At 43.2% G+C, this 23899-nt stretch overlaps 1 protein-coding gene across 1 annotated transcript in view; it reads right to left on the bottom strand.

Moving 5' to 3' along the window:
* Window positions 1-23899, bottom strand: part of ankfn1 (ankyrin repeat and fibronectin type III domain containing 1) — a 232680-nt gene that overhangs the window by 67744 nt on the left and 141037 nt on the right. Inside the window, exons 9-11 of the mRNA XM_055931431.1 lie at window positions 19383-19593; window positions 3876-4070; window positions 1779-1892 (exon numbers count right to left, since the gene is read on the bottom strand). Of these exons, the coding sequence (XP_055787406.1) occupies window positions 1779-1892; window positions 3876-4070; window positions 19383-19593 (520 nt within the window). The remainder of the gene's footprint in view (window positions 1-1778; window positions 1893-3875; window positions 4071-19382; window positions 19594-23899) is intronic.

The following is a 23899-nucleotide window of genomic DNA, read 5'->3' as shown; positions in this document are numbered from 1 at the left end:
AAGTAATTATATTTTTGTTTTCTCATGAGTGGTTGGGTCTAATTGTGTTGCTGTCCTGGGGACCAGTTTGCTTGGGGACTTCTCCAGGTTCATCTCTTTGTAGGTGATGGCTTTGTTATGGAAGGTTTGGGAATTTCTTCCTTTTAGGTGGTTGTAGAATTGAATGGCTCTTTTCTGGATTTTAATTAGCGGGTATTGGCCTAATTCTGCTCTGCATGCATTATTTGGTGTTTTACGTTGTACATGGAGGATATTTTTGCAGAATTCTGCATGCAGACTCAATTTAGTGTTTGTCCCATTTTGTGAATTCTTGGTTGGTGAGCTGACACCAGACCTCACAACCATAAAGGGCAATGGGTTCTATAACTGATTCAAGTATTTTTAGCCAGATCCTGATTGGTATGTCGAATGTTATGTTCCTTTTGATGGCCTAGAAGGCCCTTCTTGCCTTGTCTCTCAGATCGTTCACAGCTTTGTGGAAGTTACTTGTGGCGCTCATGTTTAGGCCGAGGTATGTATAGTTTTTTGTGTATTCTAGGATAACAGTGTTTAAATGAAATTTGTATTTGTGGTCCTGGCAACTGGACCTTTTTTGGAACACCATTATTTTTGTCTTACTAATATTTACTGTCAAGGCCCAGGTCTGACAGAATCTGTGCAGAATATCTAGGTGATGTTGTAGGCCATCCTTGGTTGGGGACAGAAGCACCAGATCATCAGCAAACAGTACACATCTGACGTTAGATTCTAGTAGGGTGAGGCCGGGTGCTGCACACTGTTCTAGTGCCCTCCCCAATATGTTGACATATATGTTGAAGAGGGTGGGGCTTAACCTGCATCACTGTCTCACCCCACGACACTGTGGAAATAAATGTGTTTTTTGCCATTTGCTCAGTACATCGTTTTCACTGAGGAAATGTACTCACTCTCTCCCTCTCTTTTTCCCTCTTTCTGCTCAATCTCTCTCATTTCTCTCTCCTTTGCTTCGACTTCCACAGAACCCCTAAAAGGCTTGTAAAGACTTCTACACCTCTAGGGAAAGCCCTGATGAGCAGAGATTAACTATAGATCATTACAAAGCCCGTTGTAAGCTTCATGCTCCATCTGCAACATAAGCCTATTAGTCCCAAATGACCAGCCCTTTAGTCTTTATAGTTCAATACACTGATCTGGCTCTGCTAGGGCTCTCTAGGCCTCTCTGGCCTTGAGCTAGAACGGATGAATGTAGGTAAGGGTGGGAGAGAGAGAGGAGGAAGAAGAGAGGTGAGGGGAATAGCTAGCAGGGACAGAGGGGATTAGAGTGGAGGATGGTATAGGGATATTTAATAGTTTCACTGTCACCCCACGTAATTGTAGCTTGGAGGGAGAGAGGGATGGTGGGAGGGACGGGTAGGGAGGAGGGGAATAAGTCAATATCAGTCATGGCAATAGTTAATAGATTTACTGTCATCCCACAGGGCTAGAGGGAAGCAGGTTAGTGAGACAGACAGAGGGGGCACAGGGGTTTGAAATAAATTGCAGAGGGAAGGAGAATAGGAAAGGGGAGGCAGAGAGAGAGAGGAGGGAGAGAGAAGCGAGACAGAGAGAGGGGGAGAGAGAAGAAAGAGAGCATGAGAGAAAATACAGAGGGAGAAAGTAACAATGAAAAGCAACAATCATTTATTTGTTCCTACCCATTTAGTTTCCTTTCTAAATTGCAGTTCCTTTCATATGTGTACACATGTGTGTACGCGTGCGTCTGTGTGTGTTTCCACAAGTCGGTGTGTGTGTGTGTGTACCTCTGTACTTGGTGACCACAGCAGAATTGAGACAGTGGGGTTCCTGGAAGGTAACTGTGAGAGAGGAGCTACTGGTTACACACAGACCCACTGCAGACGGGGGCTCCGGCACACCTACCAAAAAAATATTCATAATTTTAGAAATGCCCTTTTTACATCCGCAGTTGGCACGAAGTGCTTTACAGATACCCAGCCTAAAACCCCCAAACAGCAAGCAAAGCAGAAGCACAGTGGCTAGGAAAAACTTCCTAGAAGGCAGGAACCTAGGAAGAAACCTGAAAAAGAACCAAGTTCCGAGGGGTGTGGCCAGTCCTCCTCTGGCTGTGCTGGTTTTAGAGTACATTAAGGACAGATAGTTTTTCATTATGTATATGCTGTTACGATACCCTTGAGCTAGCCTACTGATATTTTTACAAGTCTAGGCAGTCCTAGCTTTAGCTAAATGGTCTGTAACCTGATTTAACGCTTGCATTTACGTGAGAAGTCAGTGTACTCCCCTTGGTCGGCCAGCCCAAACAGATTATTGTGTGTTCAGTTTTTGAAAAATAAATATATACAAAAGGGAAACTACTAAAGGCATGCCTAAAACTAAAGACGTAACACAAAAAATGACATTTGCAGGCCGAGAGGTTCCTTTCCACTTTTCTCTCACCGATTGCCAATCCCTGATTGCCCACACCTGTGCACAATCAACACTTAACAAGACTTCCTGGAAAAGCACAGCACCTGCCCCGGCTGGTGCTCCCCCCTGACTCGGCTGGTGCTGCCACCTGCTGATGGAGTGTAGACGTGATAGTGTAGTGTCTAACTGTGCCCCTTAGAACTGAACTACCTAACCTAGTCCATAACAATGCTTGTCAGACTGATGGATAGAGCACACAAAAAGATGGGGCACAAACACAACACGAACATTTACCTCACGGTGCACCGACAGAGGAGAGAATGTGTGTGTATGTCAAATTCAGTGGAGGCTGCTGAGGGGAGGACGGCTCATAATAATGGATGGAACGGAGTAAATGGAATTGCATCAAACACCTGGAAACCATGTGTTTAATGTATTTGATACCATTCCACTGATTCCACTCCAGCCATTACCAGGAGCCCGTCCTCCCCAATTAAGGCGCCACCAACCTCCTGTGGTCAAATCAAATCAACGTGTATTTGTCACGTGCACAGGATACCTCCAGGTGTAAAGAGCACAGTGAAACGTGCAAGCTCTTCCTCAACAACGCAGTCATCAATATCAAAGGTAAAAAATAGTGTGTGTATGTGTGTGTTTGTGTGTGTATGGAATTGTGTGTGTGCGTGTACAAATATGTGTCCAATACACACTCACTCCTATCCTCCTTTATTGCTTGTCACAGCAGTAATGGAAAGGAGATGTTTGGCAAGATGATAGAACACTCTCCCCTCTATTCTCTCCACTCCACCACCCCAGCAGGCGGTACCCCCAGGCCTGTTTGGAACGGTGTCCCAAATAGCACCCTATTCCTGGTTTAGTGCACTACCTTTGACCAGAGCCCTATGCACCATGTCCTATAAAGGGAAGAGGGTGCCATTTGGGACACACAGGGTGTAACTGTGGAGTCTGGACGACCTGCCAGCCATAATAACCTCACTCAGATTTCCTCCAAGCCTGTCTGGCACCTTTGAAATACACAAAATCCTCCTGTCAATCTCAGACTTGACACCTCCCATGGTGTGTGTGTGTGTCATCAGAGCTCCTAGTGGACAAAGACATGTGCTGGGGTTGTTGGGTTCACGCTTATAATAAAGTTGTTCTGTGTAAAAGGACTAAATATAGAAAAGAGATCATATCAACACACCAAAAATGAAAGATTCTTACCTGCAAACAATTGATGCTAGCCTTGTCCCCACTTATGTCCAAGGTTGAAGCCATACCACTCCACACTAAGGTGTGGCAGCTATGACCATTTCTTTGTCTTCCCTATAATGTGTTGTTGTATTCTTTCTCCCCATCCCTTGCCTTAATACGGCTGTGCATTGGGCTCTGGTCAAGACTCGTGCAGTCCTAACACACGCATGCACCCTCCCTCCCTCCCCCCCCACACACACATACAGTCCCAGCATACTCACGTGCATGCTGGAAGCCAGTCCTCATGCGTTTGTAGAGCTTGCTCCTCCACTCCCAGGCTCGGAGCTGCTTGTCTTTGTCACAGGCCTCCAGGCTGAGACCCTCTCTCTGGGCCTGGGCAGCCAGCTCCCCTGCCTTTCTCTCTGCTTCGATGACCAGGCTGCCGAGGTGGGCCTCGCGACTCTCCACACTGACAACTACAACACAGACACAAAACAGACATAAAGTTATAGACATAACATCACAGTTCCCCTGCCCTCATCTCAGCCTGCACCACCATGGAACCAAGGTGGGACTCATCACTGTCCACAACTACAATAACACAGACAGCCGCTATATTATAAGTCTAGCTAGCTAGCTTGACATGGCAAAATATTGAAAAATTATATTTTGAAAAACTAGCTGTACTTGGGGGATGCGACCCTTATAGTGCCTCACCCAACGCATTTAAGCCACTGAAAACACAGAAAAGCTGCTGAATCAACATGTCCTGATGTTTACATGTACCTTACACACAACCCTTCACCCTACACTGTAGAAAGCCTGAAGGCGTACAAAAACACTGATGGCTTCAGATATTTCAGTACGGGCTGGGTGAATGAGCCACGAATATGACATTGCAGGACAGGAAGATGTTCCTTATCACAGGCAAGGTAAGTAAAAAAAATAAAAATCTAGCCATCTATTAGAGCCCGACTGATAAATCGGTTGACCGGTATTTTCGGACAATATTAGCCTTTCACAGAAATATTCATATTGGGGCGGCAGGTAGACTAGTGGTTAGCATGTTGGACTAGTAAACAAAAGGTTGCAAGATCAAATCCCTGAGCTGACAAGGTAAAACTCTGTTGTTCTGCTCCTGAACAAGGCAGTTAACCCACTGTTCCTAGGCCGTCATTGAAAATAAGAATTTATTCTTAACTTCTTTATGATAGGGGGCAGAATTTTCACTTTTGGATGAATTGCGTGTCCATAGTGAATGGCCTCCTACTCTGTCCCAGATGCTAATATATGCATATTATTATTACTATTGGATATAAAACACTCTGAGTTTCTAAAACTGTTTGAATGATGTCTGTGAGTATAACAGAACTCATATGGCAGGCAAAAACCTGAGAAATATTCTAAACAGGAAGTGAGAATTCTGAGGCTGGTCGATGTTCAACTCATCGCCTTTTCAATTCCCTGTAAGATATGGATCTGTTTGCACTTCCTACTCCTTCCACTAGATGGCAACAGTCTGTAGAACGTGGAATGAAGCCTCTGCTGTGATGTTGAGCCGGATGGGAGGTGTTTCAGTCAGTGGTCTGGCAGAATGCCAGTTCCTGGTCACGCGCATTACACATGATATCACCTTGCGTTCCATTTCTTCTAGAGACACAAAGGAATTCTCCGGTTGGAACGTTATTGGATACTTATGATAACAACATCCTGAAGATTGATTTTCTACTTCGTTTGACCAGTTTATTCGACCTGTTATATAACTTTGAAGTTTTCCTCCGAGTTCGCTTGCATCTGCGCGAGTGTTTGGACATGTGCACTAAACATGCTAGCAAAAGTAGCTACTTAAACATAAGTAATGGACATTATCGAACAAAACAACGATTTATTGTGGAACTAGGATTCCTGGGAGTGCTTTCTGATGAAGATCATAAAAAGGTAAGGGAATATTTATGATGTAATTTCGTATTTCTGTTGACTCCAACATGGCGGAGAAATGTTGTTTTTATCTGAGCGCCGTCTCAGATTATTGCATGATTTGCTTTTTACGTAAAGTTTTTTTGAAATCTGACATTAAGAACAAGTGTATCTTTAATTCTATGTAAAATATGTGTCTTTCATCAATGTTTATGATGAGTATTTATGTTATTTGATGTGGCTCTCTGCAATTTCTCCAGATATTTTGGAGGCATTTCTGAACATGGAGCCAATGTAAACCGAGATTTGTGGATATAAATATGCACAAAACATAAATTATTGTGTAACATGATGTCCTATGAGTGTCATCTGATGAAGATCAAAGGTTAGTGATTAATTTTATCTCTATTTCGGCTTTTTGTGGCTACCATCTTTTGCTGGGAAAATGGCTGTGTATTTCTGTGGCTATGTACTGAGCTAACATAATTGTTTGGTGTGCTTTCCCCGTAAATCCTTTTTGAAATCAGACAAGCACAAATCAAACATGTGTAGCTTTAATTTGGTGTCTTCCATGTTGATTTCATGGAAGTTTGATTTTTATAGTAATATATTTGAATTTGGCGCGCTACATTTCTTCTGGCTTTTGGCCAAGTGGGACGCTCCCGTCCCACATATCCCAGAGAAGTTAACTGACTTGCCTAGTTAAATAAAGGTAAAATAAAAAAAAATGGTCTTTATTACACAGATACAGCTCCAATATTATATACATAGAATAAACAAATATGCCTGCTCATTTGCGGTCATTTTTAGTGTTTTCAATGGTTGCATGAAGAGGGTGCTCGACCAGCTGCTCATTAAAAATCATTCAGCCCTAGGTCACAACGTATGAGAGAGAGTAGGCATGGTGGTTTGAAGGTGAGTAGCTTGCCATAGCCAGCATATTTGAATAAGTAAATAATCAAAAGTACACGTCACCAAGCAAGGAGCCCTGTCCTCATCACGTTCTCACTTCGTTAACGTAGCTAGCTCAGCAATCTAGCCAGCAAGGTAGTTAGCTTAGCTAGCAATCTGTGCTAATACTGGACTGGCACCAAAGTGAACTCTTGTCCTTGATACAAAAAGAAAATGGTTACTGTCTGGGCCTATTATGTTAGCTAGTGTTCTTATTTAGTTAGTTTTCCCAAATATGCAATTTGCAAAAAGCCAGACAGTTGGCGCAGATCTATCGTTCAGGCTATGTGCTTGCATTCATGATGAGATAAGAAGCTTATGTTAGCTAGCTAGCTAAATTAGAAAACGTGTGACTAATACTAGTGCGGCAAGTATTTGCCTGCATAAATGTTTTCAGTCATCAGCCCATGCCATTTGCAGTTAAAATTTATAGCCAATACATTTTGTATTGAATAACAGTGGAACGTACATATGGTTTCTGTAAGAAAACATTGTCATAATGAACACCTAGCTTGTGCTTGTTTACAATGGTTCTTCCTGTAAAAGTTACACCATACTGCCGCACTCCTTGTGGGCTGCCGCAGAATTCTATGGCACATTATCAGCCTTTGTTACCATTAATGTTAGTTAGTGCTAGTTTGACCACCAGAGGGCATCTTTGACAAGCATTTGATAGCCTTCAATATTGGCTGTACTAGATAATTAAAAAATATTTTTGTAAGAAGTATATGGGATTGATTTTAAGAAATGTAGCTTAATTGATATGATTCATTTTATAGTGTTTCTATTCCAAGAAAAACTTCAAACAAAACCCCCAGGGTTTCTGGAAAATATGGTGCTGTACAACGTGACGGTCGGGAGTTAGCTACAGTAGTAAGAGCATAACATTTCCACACCCTAATTGTAGTCAAACCAATACCCAAACAGAGATTCAGTGAAAATAAAAACCTCATTGATTTATCAAGACCAGTCCCCATGCTCCTCTCAGAGCAGCAAGAAACAGTGATAAAATAGTCGACCACAGCAGGTAGGCTATTGCTTCAAATCCTATTGCTTCTAAATTCAATATACTTTTAAAATAAATAAGACCTACACCACTTTTAACAGCACATTACTCAACACTAGTGAGACTCATGTCGCCTACGGTAGGCCTAAAGTACAGTCGTGGCTAAAAGTTTTGAGAATGACACAAATATTAATTTCCACAAAGTTTGCTGCTTCAGTGTCTTTAGATATTTTTGTCAGATGTTACTATGGAATACTGAAGTTGAATTACAAGCATTTCATAAGTATCAAAGGCTTTTATTGACAATTACATGAAGTTGATGCAAAGAGTCAATATTTGCAGTGTTGACCCTTCTTTTCCAAGACCTCTGCAATCCACCCTGGCATGCTGTCAATTAACTGCTGAGCCACATCCTGACTGATGGCAGACCATTCTTGCATAATCAATGCATGGAGTTGTCAGAATTTGTGGGTTTTTGTTTGTCCACCCGCCTCTTGAGGATTGACCACAATTTCTCAATGGGATTAAGGTCTCGGGAGTTTCCTGGCCATGGACCCAAAATACCGATGTTTTGTTCCCCGAGCCACTTAGTTGTCACTTTTGCCTTATGGCAAGGTGCTCCATCATGCTGGAAAAGTCATTGTTCGTCACCAACCTGTTCCTGGATGGTTGAGAGAAGTTGCTCTCGGAGGATGTGTTGGTACTATTCTTTATTCATGGCTGTGTTCTTCGGCAAAATTGTGAGTGAGCCCACTCCCTTGGCTGAGAAGCAACCCCACACATGAATGGTCTCAGGATGCTTTACTGTTGGCATGACACACGACTGATGGTAGCGCTCACCTTGTCTTCTCCGGACAAGCTTTTTTCCGGATTCCCAAAACAATCGGAAAGGGGATTCAGAGAAAATGTCTTTACCCCAGTCCTCAGCAGTCCATTCCCTGTACCTTTTGCAGAATATCAGTCTGTCCCTGATGTTTTTCCTGGAGAGAAGTGGCTTCTTTGCTGCCCTTCTTGACACCAGGCCATCCTCCAAAAGTCTTCGCCTCACTGTGCGTGCAGATGCACTCACACCTGCTTGCTGCCATTCCTGAGCAAACTCTGTACTGGTGGTGCCCCGATCCCGCAGCTGAATCAACTTTAGGAGATGGTCCTGGCGCTTGCTGGACTTTCTTGGGTGCCCTGAAGCCTTCTTTACAACAATTGAATCGCTCTCCTTGAAGTTCTTGATGATCCGATAAATGGTAGATTTAGGTGCAATCTTACTGGCAGCAATATCCTTGCGTGTGAAGCCCTTTTTGTGCAAAGCAATGATGACGGCACATGTTTCCTTGCAGGTAACCATGGTTGACAGAGGAAGAACAATGATTCCAAGCACCTCCCTCCTTTTGAAGCTTCCAGTCTGTTATTCAAACTCAATCAGCATGACAGAGTGATCTCCAGCCTTGTCCTCATCAACACTCACACCTGTGTTAACGAAAAAATCACTGACATGTCAGCTGGTCCTTTTGTGGCGGGGCTGAAATGCAGTGGAAATGGTTTTTGGGGATTCAGTTAATTTGCATGGAAAATAGGGACTTTGCAATTAATTGCAATTCATCTGATCACTCTTCATTACATTCTGGAGTATATGCAAATTGCCATCATACAAACTGAGGCAGCAGACTTTGTGAAAATTTATATTTGTGTCATTCTCCAAACTTTTGGCCACGACTGTATATAGAAAAATATTTTTTTCAATGTCATGACCAATAATTCGATTTAGAGGATTGGAGGACTCTAAATTAATATCTAAGGGGCATTTTCCGTTAGGATCTGTGAGAATATCTAAGGTGCTTTTATTTAATTCTAAATGAAATAATAACAATAATAATCACTTTGTTAAAAAAATTATGATATTCTGATGATTTTGTTTTCAAATAACTTAAAGTGAGTGAGAAAAAGGCCATTCTTGAACATGGGGTGAGACATTCTTACTAATTTGTAAATAAAGCCAGTTTGTTATTTATAATTATTTATTTATGTTTTTAGAGGGAGAGAAACCAAAAGCCCACCGTCGCCTCATGGGTCTCCGGTCGCAGCCGGCACGGGTATCGAACCAGCATCTGTAGCAACGCAGTCTTAGACCGCTGCGCCACTCATGATGGCCCCATCCACAAAGTTTTTAATGCAGATCAATTGCCTTGCACAAAGTATCAAAATACAGAGAGGTGTTGGCAAGAGTCTATTGTCCTGCTAATAGCACATAATGGGCTATTATAATACATGGTGAGTCTATTGTCCTGCTAATAGCCCACTTTACAAAATAGATGGCATCATGAGGAAGGAAAATTATGTGGATATATTTAAGCAACATCTCTCAAGACATCAGTCAGGAAGTTAAAGCTTGGTCGCAAACGGGTCTTCCAAATGGACAATGACCCCAAGAATACTTCCAAAGTTGTGGCAAAATGGCTTAAGGACAACAAAGTCAAGGTATTGGAGTGGCCATCATAAAGCCCTGACCTCCATCCTATAGAAAATGTGTGGGCAGAACTGAAAAAGTGTGTGCAAGGAGGCCTATAAACCTGACACAGTTACACCAGCTCTGTCAGGAGGAATGGGCCAAAATTCACCCAGCTTATTGTGGGAAGCTTGTGGAAGGCTACCCGAAACGTTTGACCCAAGTTAAACAATTTAAAGGCAATACTACCAAATACTAATTGAGTGTATGTAAACTTCTGACCCACTGGGAATGTGATGAAAGAAATAAAAGCTGAAATAAATCATTCTCTCTACTATTATTCTGACATTTCACATTCTTCAAATAAAGTGGTGATCCTTACTGACCTAATACAGGACATTTTTACTAGGATTAAATGTCAGGAATTGTGAAAAACTGAGTTTAAATGTATTTGGCTATGGTGCATGTAAACTTCTGACTTCAACTGTCAGTGTGAAAAGTGCAGTTTCAGACTTACTTGGAGACAAAGTTTAATTAATTCAGCCAGCCAGCCACCCGTTGTGGTGGTTTAGCACAAACACTTCTTATCCACTGCCATTGATAGACACATCTTTAAGTTGTACCTAAGAAGGGAAACTAAACAACTTTGTATTTAATGTCATATTTATAGAGGATATAGTTGCTTTTTGGTAGATATCCTGTAAATCACAAATAAAATGTTCATAAATAACTTAGTTTGCTACCTTGACGGTGATCAGTAAAATATTTCTGTCCTGCAAATGTTTATCCAACCCGCACTGAAATCCAACCCGTACTGGATCCCCACATTAAAGGCACGTACATTACATATATAAAAAGATAAAACAGTACATCATATAACATTATTACACTACTACATATCTACAATACAAAATGTATAAAACCACCGTACAACAATATTACAACGTACGTGTGTGTGCTAGCGCTTGTGTGCGTATGCTTGTGTCTGCACCTTTGTGTGTGTCTCTTCACAGTCCCCGCTGTTCCATAAGGTGTATTTTTACCTGGTTTTAAAAATCTGATTCTACTGCTTGCATCAGTTACATGATGTAGAATTGAGTTTCATGTAGTCATGGCTCTATGTAGTACTGTGTACCTCCCATAGTCTGTTCTGGACTTGGGGATTGTGAAGAGACCTCTGGTGACATGTCTTGTGGGGTGTGTATGGGTGTCTGAGCTGTGTGCTAGTAGTTTAAACAGACCTCTGGTGACATGTCTTGTGGGGTATGTATGGGTGTCTGAGCTGTGTGCTAGTAGTTTAAACAGACCTCTGGTGACATGTCTTGTGGGGTATGTATGGGTGTCTGAGCTGTGTGCTAGTAGTTTAAACAGACCTCTGGTGACATGTCTTGTGGGGTATGTATGGGTGTCTGAGCTGTGTGCTAGTAGTTTAAACAGACAACTCAGTGCATTCAGCGTGTCAACACCTCTTACAAAAACAAGTAGTGATGAAGTCAATCTCTCTTCCACTTTGAACCATGAGAGATTGACATGCATTCCTCCAATGTTAGCTCCCCGTGTACTTTTAAGGGCCAGCCGTGCACACACGTTACTTTTCCTCTTTGTGGTACCTGACCACACGACTGAACAGTGTGCTCAGGTTTTACCAGCAGCAGACTATGATCGATAATGTCAAAAGCAACATTGAGGGCCTCCCGAGTGGCGCAGCGGTATAAGGCACTGCAACGCAGTGCTATAGGCATCACTACAGATCTGGGTTCGATCCCGGGCTGTGTCGCAGCCAGCCGCGACCCATAGACCCATGAGGTGTCACACAATTGGCCAAGTGTCGTCTGGGTTTGGGGAGGGTCTGGCCGGCCGGGATGTGCTTGTCCCATTGCGCTCTAGCTACTAGTGGTGGGCCGGGTGCATGCACTATGACACGGCCGCCAGTTGGACGGTGTTTCCTCCAACACATTGGTGCGGCTGGTTTCCGGGTTAAGCGAGTAGTGTGTCAAGAAGCAGTGTGGCTTGGCAGGGTTGTGTTTCGGGGGACGCATGGCTCTCGACCTTCGCCTCTCCCGAGTCCGTACGAGAGTTGCAGCGATGGGACAAGACTGTAACTACCAATTGATATCATGAAATTAGTGGAACAACCCTTTTATTGTTACACATGACCTTAACACTTCCTTGGCTTGCTGTACAAGAGGATGGAACTGTGCTGAGAGAGGCATGTTCCCATGCTGCTGTCTTGGTGTATGGAGGGTTGGATCTGAAAAGTGTGGAGGCTGTTAGGAAAGTACAGTGTACTGACATCAGCAAGATATCCTATAAAGAAAGCCTGCTCTGCTCTTCCATCTATCTCCACCTTCAAACCAACAGATTAAGAACTCTAGTCCTTTTTGCACCAGCTGCATGAAAGTGAGGCTCATTAAAAAAAAACTAAGAGTGCTGTGCTTTCTGTTATCGGGGCCACTCAGAGAGGTACAGGTCAAAGACCTTGCAGCTCCACTTGCTTGTTACAGCTGACAACTAGAACACAAACAGACTGCTAATAATAGCGGTGGGATCAGAGAGGAGGACCATGGAACAGAGGAAAGAACACAGGTCACCATGGGATACAGAACACAGGTTACTATGGGATACAGAACACAGGTTACAGAACACAGGTTACTATGGGATACAGAACACAGGTTACAGAACACAGGTTACTATGGGATACAGAACACAGGTTACAGAACACACGTTACTATGGGTTACAGAACACAGGTTACTATGAGTTACAGAACACAGGTTACTATGGGATACAGAACACACGTTACTATGAGTTACAGAACACAGGTTACAGAACACAGGTTACTATGGGATACAGAACACACGTTATTATGGGATACAGAACACACGTTATTATGAGTTACAGAACACAGGTTACTATGGGATACAGAACACAGGTTACAGAACACAGGTTACTATGGGATACAGAACACAGGTTACAGAACACACGTTACTATGGGTTACAGAACACAGATCACTATGGGATACAGCACACAGGTTACAGAACACCGGTTACCATGGGATACAGAACACCGGTTACCATGGGATACAGAACACCGGTTACCATGGGATACAGAACACCGGTTACCATGGGATACAGAACACACGTTACTATGGGATACAGAACACACGTTACTATGGGATACAGAACACACGTTACTATGGGATACAGAACACAGGTTACTATGGGATACAGAACACAGGTCAGCATTAGAGACCGAAAAGAGTCCATGTTTCAGTGAGAGAACACAACGTTTCACACTGTCTTGAATGGTTGAATGTGCGGAGTACCAAAAAGAGAGGAGAGACTAGCAGCACTCCCCTTGGAAGAACACACAGACAGGCGTGTGTTCGACCCCCCCCCCCCCACACACACACACCGATCTGTCATGGTAAAACACTAGCCCTCCTTGCAGGTTGCCAGCCCTCCTCTCCTCCTCCTCCTTTCCCTGCTGTAGTACAGTGCTGTATGTTCTCTCTCTCTCTGGGACCCAGCCTTAGTCACCGACCATGACAGCAACATAAACACATAAACACATCTGCAGAAGAAGACCCTCTTTCACGGCCCTCTCACCCTGCACCTACCCCCTGGGGAGGGAGGGATGGAGAGAAGGGGTGGAGGAGGGAGAGCGAGGGGAAGGGATAGAGAGGCGGAGGGATGGAGAGAGAGCAAGAGAGAGAGAGAGGGAATGACAGAATAAGTATTCTATCTCCAGCCCAGTGATCACTCCATCTCTCCATCTCCATACCTGGGGGTCTGAGGTAAGTCTAAAGCTGCGTCGCAAATGGCACCCTATACCCTATGTAGTACACTACTTTTGATCAGGGTCTATACTCCGTATATAGTTCTCTACTGTTGACCAGAGCCTATAGGGATTAGGTAAGGAATAGGGTGCCATTTGTGGGCCATCCTGAGTCTGGGCTGCAGTGGAAAAGAATCAGGTCATACGAGCCTTGTCTAGGTGCAATTTCCTGCCTCTTCAGGAGTGACAAGCAGATGCAGGCGTAGGTTAATTGATTGGGCTATAAATGAACATGCAGATCTGTCCATCTAGCCATACACACACACGGGAACGCATGCACACATACACAAACATATACTCACACACTGGTCCATTGTCTGGCCTGCCTGCTGGCCGGTGAGCACTACGGTGGGATGGGGAGGGGTGGGCCTAAATATAGTCGACTGGGACCCTGAAGGACTCGTAAATTAACCCCCCTCCACCCCACCACCCCAACCCAGCCCAGCCAACACGGCCTGTCAGACCCTGTCTGATGGATTTACTTGGCACTTGAGGAATGACAGCAGCATAAAGCATAAATTCCCAGGAGGAAAAACCGATCCATGTTTACTCCTCTGTTTACAACGATCAAATTGTACCACAGTGAGGAGAGAGGGAGAGAGCGGTGTGTCTGCCTGCTTGAAAGTGTGTGTGTGGGTGCGCATCCGCGCGCGTGTTTAGAAAAAAGCTCAGCTCGCTCTGCTCTTAGCTCCGGAGGACAATAAATCACTTAGTTATAATTGGCGGGCGGTTACATGCATCATTGGAAAAGTTAAACCATTAAATGCCAAACCTTGTTAGGGCTTTTCAGTGGGGACGTGGGGAGGCCCAGCAGCCCCTCCTTGAACCTGGGAGAGGGAGACTCTAAAGTGGCCACTGTTTCACCCCAGACAGACCTGTCACTACCATGGAGTGGAGCAGACACAGTCACACACACACACACACACACTGAAGGCTTGGAGAGCAGACACACATTTTCTTTTTATCCTGTCCAGGGATGTTGGACAAGGTAAGAACCACCTGTCGAGGATCGGTGGAGGAGGGAGGGATGGAGGGAAAGGGGTGAGGGAGCTTATTCAAGCCCAGTAAGGTGAGAGCGTGGCTGGGATGCAGACACAAACACAGCCCCTGTCTGGGTCAAGCCCACACCACAGGACCACCACTCATGCTTTCCTCCATTCTGGATTGTGTCCTACACAGGAGGGACAACTCCAGGGGGTGAAGGGTTGGGAGTGACTGGTCCATTAGCCAGTCACTAGGGTTATCTCAAGTACTACAGGTACATACAAATATTAAATAGAAAACCATGGATCAAAGGCAAGCATAAAGTAGTCTTTCTGATACCAAACTCAAAGTCCTCCTGACTTCAGAGTCTGGAGAAGCTGTTTGATGTTGTCGACACCATGCATCAATAATGAAGGACATTGTGCTTCTGACTGGCTGGTTTTATACAACAGGTGGGTCTAATCCTGAATGCTGATTGATTAAAGCCGCATTCCAACCGGTGTCTATTCCACAAGTTACCACCAGCTAAATCTATGACGTTAAAATGCCTATTTACTCTGTTCCATCTGACTGAGCAGTCCACTGTCTCATCAGCCCAGCCAGGCATTTTATAAACATGATCTCCACTATAAAAAGTATCTAGACCTGCATCGATAATGAAGCTGGTTTTGTACAGTACCCGAGCTCCACCCCCTTCCATTACAACTGTTGGAGTTTCAAATCCAGGTCTCAACCCCCCAGGAAAACAACATGTCTGAAAGAACCTATCAAAAATCTCTACATTTCTGGGTGAATATTGTACCAATAGACTCCGGTCCAGAACATGTGGGTCGTGTCAGCCAGGCAGGAACAGCTTCAGATAATGGAACACTTGAATAAGGTTCTTACACTGCCAAGCCAAGTTCAATCAGTTCAAGATAATTGGCTAATCAAGCAGTTCATTATTTGGATAACATGTACTCCTCAAACGAGACATACTGTTAGTGGACCAACTACAGTACACTTTCTTTTCTGTTACTGATGTGTTCACTAAAACCTGAGACCGGACAGTGTCAACACTTAATTGACAGAGTAAAACCCAGTCTGTGCAATGTATCGCTAATGTACACACTTTACATTCAGTGGGACACAAAGGGATTTTCTGACCGATATCATCCCACTGGGCACAGACATCAATTCAATATCTATTCGACGTTGGCTCAACATAATTTCATGAACAAAAATATAAACGCAACATGTAAGTGTTTGTCCCATGATTTCATGAGCTGAAATAAAAGATCCCAGAAATGTTCCATACGCAAGCTTATTTCTCTCAATTGTTGAACTTTTCTTCTTTGCCAAGATAATTAATCTACCTGGCAGGTGTGCCATATCAAGAAGCTGATTAGACAGTATGATCATTATACAGGTGCACTTTTTGCTGCGGACAATAAAAGGCCACTATAAAAGGTGCAGTTTTGTCACATATGTCTCAAGTTTTGAGGGAACGTGCAGGCTGACTGGAGGAATGTCCGCCAGAGCTTTTGTCAGATCATTTTATGTTAACTTCTCTACCATAAGAGAATTTGGCAGTAGGTCCAACTGGCCTCACAACCGCAGACCACCTGTAACCACACCAACCCAGGACCTCGACATCGGGCTTCTTCACCTGCGAGATCGTCTGAGACCAGCCACCCGGACAGCTGATGAAACTGAGGAGTATTTCGGTCTGTAATAAAAACCCTTTGTGGGGAAAAACGAAATCTGATTGGCTTGGCCTTGCTCCCCAGTGGGTGGGCCTTGCTCCCCAGTGGGTGGGCCTATGCCCATCCAAGGCTGCGCCCCTGCCCAGTCATGTGAAATCCAGCGATTAGGGCGTAATTCATTTATTTCAATTGATTGATTTCCTTATATGAACTGTAACTCAGTAAAATTGTTGAAATTGTTGCATGTTGCATTTATATTTTTTGTTCAGTATATACAGTACCTTCGGAAATGATTCAGACCCCTTGACTTTTTCCACATTTTGTTACGTCACAGCCTTATTCTAAAATTGATTAGATATAAAAATGTCCTCAGCAAATTATTTTCACAGAAAATAAATACCCTATTTACATATGTATTCAGACCCTTTGCTATGAGACTCGAAATTGAGCTCAGGTGCATCCTGTTTCCATTGATAATCCTTGAGATGTTTGATTGGAGTCCACCTGTGGTAAATTCAATAGATTGGACATGATTTGGAAAGGCACACACCTGTCTATATAAGGTCCCACAGTTGACAGTGCACACCAGAGCAAAAACCAAGCCATGAGATTGAAGAAATTGTCTGTACAGCTCCGAGACAGGAATGTGTCAAGTCACAAATCTGGGAAGGGTACCAAAATATTTCTGCAGCATTGAAGGTCCCCAAGAACACAGTGGCTTCCATCATTCTTTTGAGGAAGAAGTTTGGAACCACCAAGACTCTACCTAGAGCTGGCCACTTGGCCAAACTGATCAATCGGGGGAGAAGGGCCGGTCACTCTGACAGAGCTCTCTGTGGAGATGAGAGAACCTTCCAGAAGGACCAACTATCTCTGCAGCACTCCACCAATCAGGCCTTTATGGTAGAGTGGCCAGTTGGAAGCCACTCCTCAGTAAAAGGCACATGACAGCTCACTTGGCACCTAAAGACTCTCAGACCTTGAGAAACAAGATTCTCTGGTCTGATGAAACCAAGATTGAACTCTTTGGCCTGAATGCCAAGTGTCACATCTGGAGGAAACGTGACACCATCCCTTCGGTGAAGCATGGGGGTGACAGCATCATTCTGTGGGGATGTTTTTCAGCGGCAGTGATTGGGAGAATAGTCAGGATCGAGGCAAAGATGAACTGAGCAAAGTACAGAGAGATCCTTGATGAAAACCTGCTCCAGAGTGCTCAGGACCTCAGACTGGAATGAAAGTTCACCTTCCAACAGGACAATGACCCTAAGCACACAGCCAAGACAACGCAGAAGTGGCTTTGGGACAAGTCTCTGAACGTCCTTGAGTGGCCTAGCCAGAGCCCGGACTTGAACCCAATCGAACATCTCTGAAGAGACCTGAAAATAGCTGTGTGTGCAGCAACGCTCCCCATCCAATGTGATAGAGCTTGAGAGGAACTGCAGAGGAGAATGGGAGAAACTCCCCAAATACAGGTGTGCCAAGCTTGTAGCGTCATACCCAAGAAGACTTGAGGCTGTATTCGCTGCCAAATGTGCTTCAACAAAATACTGAGTAAAGGGTCTGAATACTTATTTTTTTTATTTAAAAAAAAGAATTTGGGGTCTGAATACTTATGTAAATGTAATATTTAAGTTACTTTTTTATCAATTAGCAACATTTTCAAAAAAAATGTTTTTGCTTTGTCATTATGGGGTATTGTGTGTAGATTGATGAGGGGAAAAAACAATTTAATGATCAATGTTGGAATAAGGCTGTAACCTGACGAAATTTGTAAAAAGTCAAGGGGTCTGAATACTTTCCGAAGGCACTATCTTTGAGTAACGGATTGGGTGGTATACCGTATACCGGGGTATTTGTAAAAAGCCACGGGATGGTTTTTCAATACCGTTGAAACCATTTCTTTGAAGTTTGAATATGTGCAGCTACTTTTTAAGTAAATACCTGCAGTCAACTTGTGCGATACGTTAGGAGATAAAGCATTGCATTCTTCATTTCACCTGTCACATTATTACAAAGCTTACAGTAGTCCCCGTCACGTGGTGTTTGTTTACGAGCACACAACAACGAGAGACCGGAGCCTTGTGAGTAACTCACTGTTCTTCAGCATGTGCCAGGAGATTTAATTACACTATGGAATTCACAACTAAATGTTTGCCAGCTAGATATCTTATAACTATTAAGTTATCTGTCTAAAATGTGCTTAATGCTCTGCAGTTGTGCATTTGTTTAGCCAATTTAGAAGATAGTTAGCTATCTAGCTAAGTGGTTAGCTTCTTCCAAAATCAAGCATTCGCTTGGTAACAGCAGAGAAATCCCTCCTGGATCAAGAGCCTTGCTGGCTAATATTTGTGTTGTGCGTGCAGCAAACTGTGAGTAGCATATTTGCTCCCGAGTGGCGCAACGGTCTAAAGTACTGCATCTCAGTGCTTGAGGCGTCACTACAGACACCCTCGTTCGAATCCAGGCTGTATCACAACCGGCCGTAATTGGGAGTCCCATAGGGCGGCGCACAATTGGCCCAGCGTCGTCCGTGTTTGGCCGGTGTAGGCCGTCATTCTAAATAAGAATTTGTTCTTAACTGACTCGCCTAGTTAAATAATGGTTAAATGTAAAATTTAAATATTTGAGTTACTTGTATAGTTTAGGTCAGAAACTGTACAAAATGTTTGCAATGCGCTCATTTAGTTAGCATTATTTATGGGATTTTACATGTACTTGTTAGCATTGCTAACCTTCGGATTACAGCGCATCAGTGGGATTTGAAAACAGCACCCCTTGTGTTCAGTGCCGGTATTACCGAATACCCCAGTATGGCAATCTGGATACTCCACCAAGTTTCAATGCTGGACTTTGAGTCGGAAGGTTGCACTAATTAGTGTGTATACTCCCATTGCACCCTCCATAGTGTGTACTTAGTATACCCTACTAAGTGTGTACTCAGTGTGCCCTATGTAGTGTACACTCACAGTGAGGGCTCTCCTTGGCGCCGGCCTTCAGCAGTAGTTTGGCTATGGGGGTGTTGTTGGTCATGATGGCGATGTCTAGCGGTGTTAACCCTTGGCTGTTGGGTGTGCTGAGGTCCAGCTCCTCAGCTGTGTACTGGTAGAGAAGGATCTGGACAGCATCTAGATCCTGCTGCTCCACCGCCTCAAACAGACACTCACTACCTTGCATGCTCTGGAGGAGAGAAGAGGGACACACACACACACGTCAGAATACAAACATCATAATCGTTGACGTCATCCTCATCAGCAGCATTATCATCATCATCATCACCATCATCAACAGTACTGAACACACTTTTAAAAACACACCCAAAGCTGAAAACAAGGCAGACAAAGCAACAACATTAAGTGGAGTGATTGCCAAGTTCCTGCATGATAATTGATGTGTGACAATTGGACCATAGAGAGGAGAGGTGACATAGCGACGGTACATGAGAGAGAGAGTGAGAAAGCGAGAGAGAGGGAAAGGAAAGTGAGAAGGTGAGAGAAGAGAGGTGAAGAGAAGGAGGTAAAACTGCAGTGAAAGTGCTGAAGCTGTAACATTAAGGAGTATTCAACCGGGGTTCCGCAGAGGTGCTGCAGTAGGTCAGAGAAAAAATGTTTATCAATATCGCTAGCAACAACAGAATATACAATTTATTTATGACATACCTACAGTTAACTATGTACACTATTTCTGAACTCCTATTATTGAGCAAATTACACTCACTGGAGTATCTGAAATAGGCTTTGAACAAGCACCCGCGAATAGGGTATCAGTGCGGCAAGTACTGCTGGTAAGCTTTCTTTACTTGGACATACATTTTTGACAACACATCGCTAACCTCTAACCTGCTCATAGCGAAAATGTATTTGGAGATACTATACCTTTTATACCTAATAGGCTATGTTGGAGTTTATACTTCATCTTCTAATTATAATGTGGGAAAGTCAAAATAATGAAAAACTGATTACTTCTTCCTGCCATGATCATTCATCTGATGATAAGACCAGATGTGAAAACAATATTTTTTTTGGATTGTATGATGGGGTCCCTGGGTCGTTGGTTTGCCTGCGAGACGGTCCCTGGGTAAGAAAAGTTTGAAGACCCCTGCTGTAACACATTACCCCAACACTGAATGTGATACAGATAATGGTAGGTCATCGTTCAGCGTGATCGAAATACATACGCCTGGAGGACTAATGAGAAGCGCGCGCGCGCGTGTGTGTGTGTTTGTGTGCGCCTGTGTAATGAAAAACCTGTTAGAACATTTGGTCTAAAAGTAGTTGCATTTAGAAACCAACTACAACAGAACCAGTCAAGAGAGAGAGAGGCTAAGGAAAGGTGACGGAAAGTGAGAAAGTGAGAGAAAAGGGATGAAGAGAAGGAGGTAGCATTGCAGTGAAAGTGTTGAAGCGGTAATAGGAGACTAGTGTGGTTCTAGGTACCGATTCCGACTGACATTTTCGCTTATAAATCAATCTGTGGACACTGTAGATCGAAGTGGCTTGCATTACTTTGGGTCTATTTATATTTAAAAGGTTTTGAATATTGAATCCGTACTTTTGGAGAAACAGTGCCACTGTTGGCCCCAGCACCTTTGTTATTGTCTTATTGATGAAACGGAGTAGATGAGCATCCGGCAGCATGGTAAAAGAAGTTGCAGTATTCTGCTGTTCCATCGTGCATGCAATGATGTCAGAGGAAAAAAACACTGTTCATTGTTTTCAGTAACTTTTGTTTTTGTAATATCCCAAACCGACGTGGCAGTTTCGCCAATTGAGGAATCTAGCTTTAAAGAGGAGTTAACAACAACCTGTATGTGAGATAATGTGTAGCCAGGTGGAATTTATCAGATTGAGACACATCAGCTCTAGAGTTTTAAGAGCGACTGCCCCTAAAAAGCAACTTATCCCTTTGAAAGCCTGTGTGGCATCGAGTCAGAAACATTTATTCTAGTGCCAAAATGTACTACAAAGTGTAAAGAGGATCATTTTGGTCAAAGCCAGTCTCCTCTAAAACAGAGTTTGGAACCTCAGTGTGTCACGACGAATAAATTATAATTCAAACCCAACATTAATTATGTCAACAAATCATGCCCCCTTTTACCAAGCTCCATGTGCAAATCGCCCCTCCACCCACTTCACTGCCCTTAACTGAACGGGGCGCCATTGTTTCATCGCCCCCAAGGTGTTCAAAGGACGGCAGACTGAAGTTCAATGGTTTGCATGCCCTGCTGAAGGACCCTAGTATGTGGAATAGGCCGTTGGAGTTCGTCGGTCCCCAAATCTGCACCAGTAACTCTAGCTTGGTGTGTAACAACCGATGGTGGTGAGTATAACCAGAGGTATTGGAATATAATGACCTCTCTGGTATAACTTAGCTAATAACGTTATATATGTTATTGTTGATTATGCAGGTAGCTATCTAGCTACTTCATTACAACTTAGTTAGGTCATAGCTCATATACATTTCTGTATTGTCTAGATACTGCTGGGTTATGTAACGTTATCATTTGATAACGCTAGCGAGGGAGGCTAGCTAGCTAGCTAACGTAAACTCACTCACTTTTGTACATCGCCTTGGTCCGTACAATTGACCTTGTTTTAGCGCCCCAAAAACGTAATACTTCCAGATCAACTGTAATGTCAATACCATTGTAAAGCACAATTTCTCCCCTTTCCAACAGAATCAATTGCATGACCCCCACGTTGCCCGTTTCTGCATGATTCAAGAAGGCAATGAGCCCCGTCGGGTCTTTTTAAAAATGGCGGGTGGGGAAGCGAAACTAATGCGTGATAGTGAGAAGGAGAGATGTTGTGGGCATTTTTTTCTCTCACTCGATCTGTCCAACTTATCACCTTATCGCCTCTAAAATGTAAATAAAACACTATAAAGAGTTTATATAATGTGTAATTATATATTGCTTTATGCGTGCTGTACGTTACGGCATGACACGATGTAACGGAGAGTCCGTGTTTTCAACTTTTCTCCAATACTATAAAGCCATTACCATGTCGATCAACGCTTGAATAGAAACGTAGTTCACACCCCAGATTTTGACGTCAACACAGTCGCTACAGTCCCATTAGTTTTCTTTGTAGCCTCGTTTGAATGTTGCGGTTGCGCACATTTGTACGGAATGGGGTGAGTTTACGTTACTGACCTCTCTGGTATAACTTAGCTAACATTATTAGTGGTTATGTAAGTAGCTATCTATTGAATAAGCGATGCAGGCTGGCTAACATTAGCTAGTTAGTTACCTCATTACAACTTAGTTAGGTCGTAGCTCATACAAGTTTATTGTGTGTTGTCTACATACTGCTGGTTATATAACGCTATCATTTGATAATGCTAGTGAGGCAACTCTTCCTTACTGCTAGCCTACAAGTCAAATTTGCAGGTCAGTTCGTAGCTCATACAAGTGTATTCTGTATTGTCTAGGGCAAAACTAAATAATGAATTCAGTTATGGTGGTAGCTAACTCATGTCTGAGTCTCACTAATACAGTGAACTAAGAGCAAACCATGATAGCTTTACCAGCCTGAATCTAATCTGGAGATATACTCAGTCTATATCTGTAAAGTATATAATTAGGGTTTCCACTAGTTACCAGAGCCACAAAGTCAACATTGGCTACATCGTAAAAAATTATTAAAACAATAGTGCTTTTTGGTCTTAATTTAAGGTTAGGGTTCGGAATAAGGTTAGCAGTGTGGTTAAGGTTAGGGTTAGTTTTAAAATCACATTTTAAGAAGATAAATTGTAGAAATAGGCGGGATTTATGACTTGTGGCTGTGGTAACTAATGACGATCTAGAATTAGCTTGACCCGAATTACTGTCCTGATGACACAGACGGCTTCATCAACAACAATGTGTGTTATGTGAAATGTTGAATAAAAAAATACCCTGTTTGATAAACTAATAGGTTAATTACCCATCCAAGCTGATACAGTACAAGTAGTAGAGTCGTTTTGGTTGTGAAGTACAATATAAAAAAGCTTTGTCCTTTATAAGAAAATGCAATTTACCACTTGGCTGTCTATTGTATCACCCTGTCACAGGCCCTCCCTGTCAACACTCCCTTATAACATGAGGAAGTACATTGTTTATGAGGATTGCCTGCTGCAGTTGTTCGAGAGATGTCTAGTTTGCAGCCGAACATGCAACATGGAGAAGACCAGCAAGGGGACCCTCAGCATCACATAGACATGACTTCGCTGTGAGTATTCCTAGAAATGGAACGGGGAGGACACTTGAATCAGGTTGGTGTCGTTTGACCTAGTCAAAGGTCAAAACTGTTTAGAATTTTCTCCCAATTCACCATAACCTAGCCTGGTGGAACCAGACTGATCACTGCATTTACTATTCTATTTCACATATGGCATCTGAAGTGAAATAGAAAGGTGAATGTGGCAATCAAGTTGGTTCCACCATGCTAATCATAATCACCATTGATAACGTAATCAGTGCTCTGTGTGCGACTGTGAAGTATCT

This window comes from Salvelinus fontinalis, chromosome 1 (genome assembly GCF_029448725.1).
Source record: "Salvelinus fontinalis isolate EN_2023a chromosome 1, ASM2944872v1, whole genome shotgun sequence".
NCBI classification, from domain to species: Eukaryota; Metazoa; Chordata; class Actinopteri; order Salmoniformes; family Salmonidae; genus Salvelinus; species Salvelinus fontinalis.
Note: the sequence above shows the minus strand (reverse complement) of the source record. Positions and strands in the feature narration are given on the sequence as shown.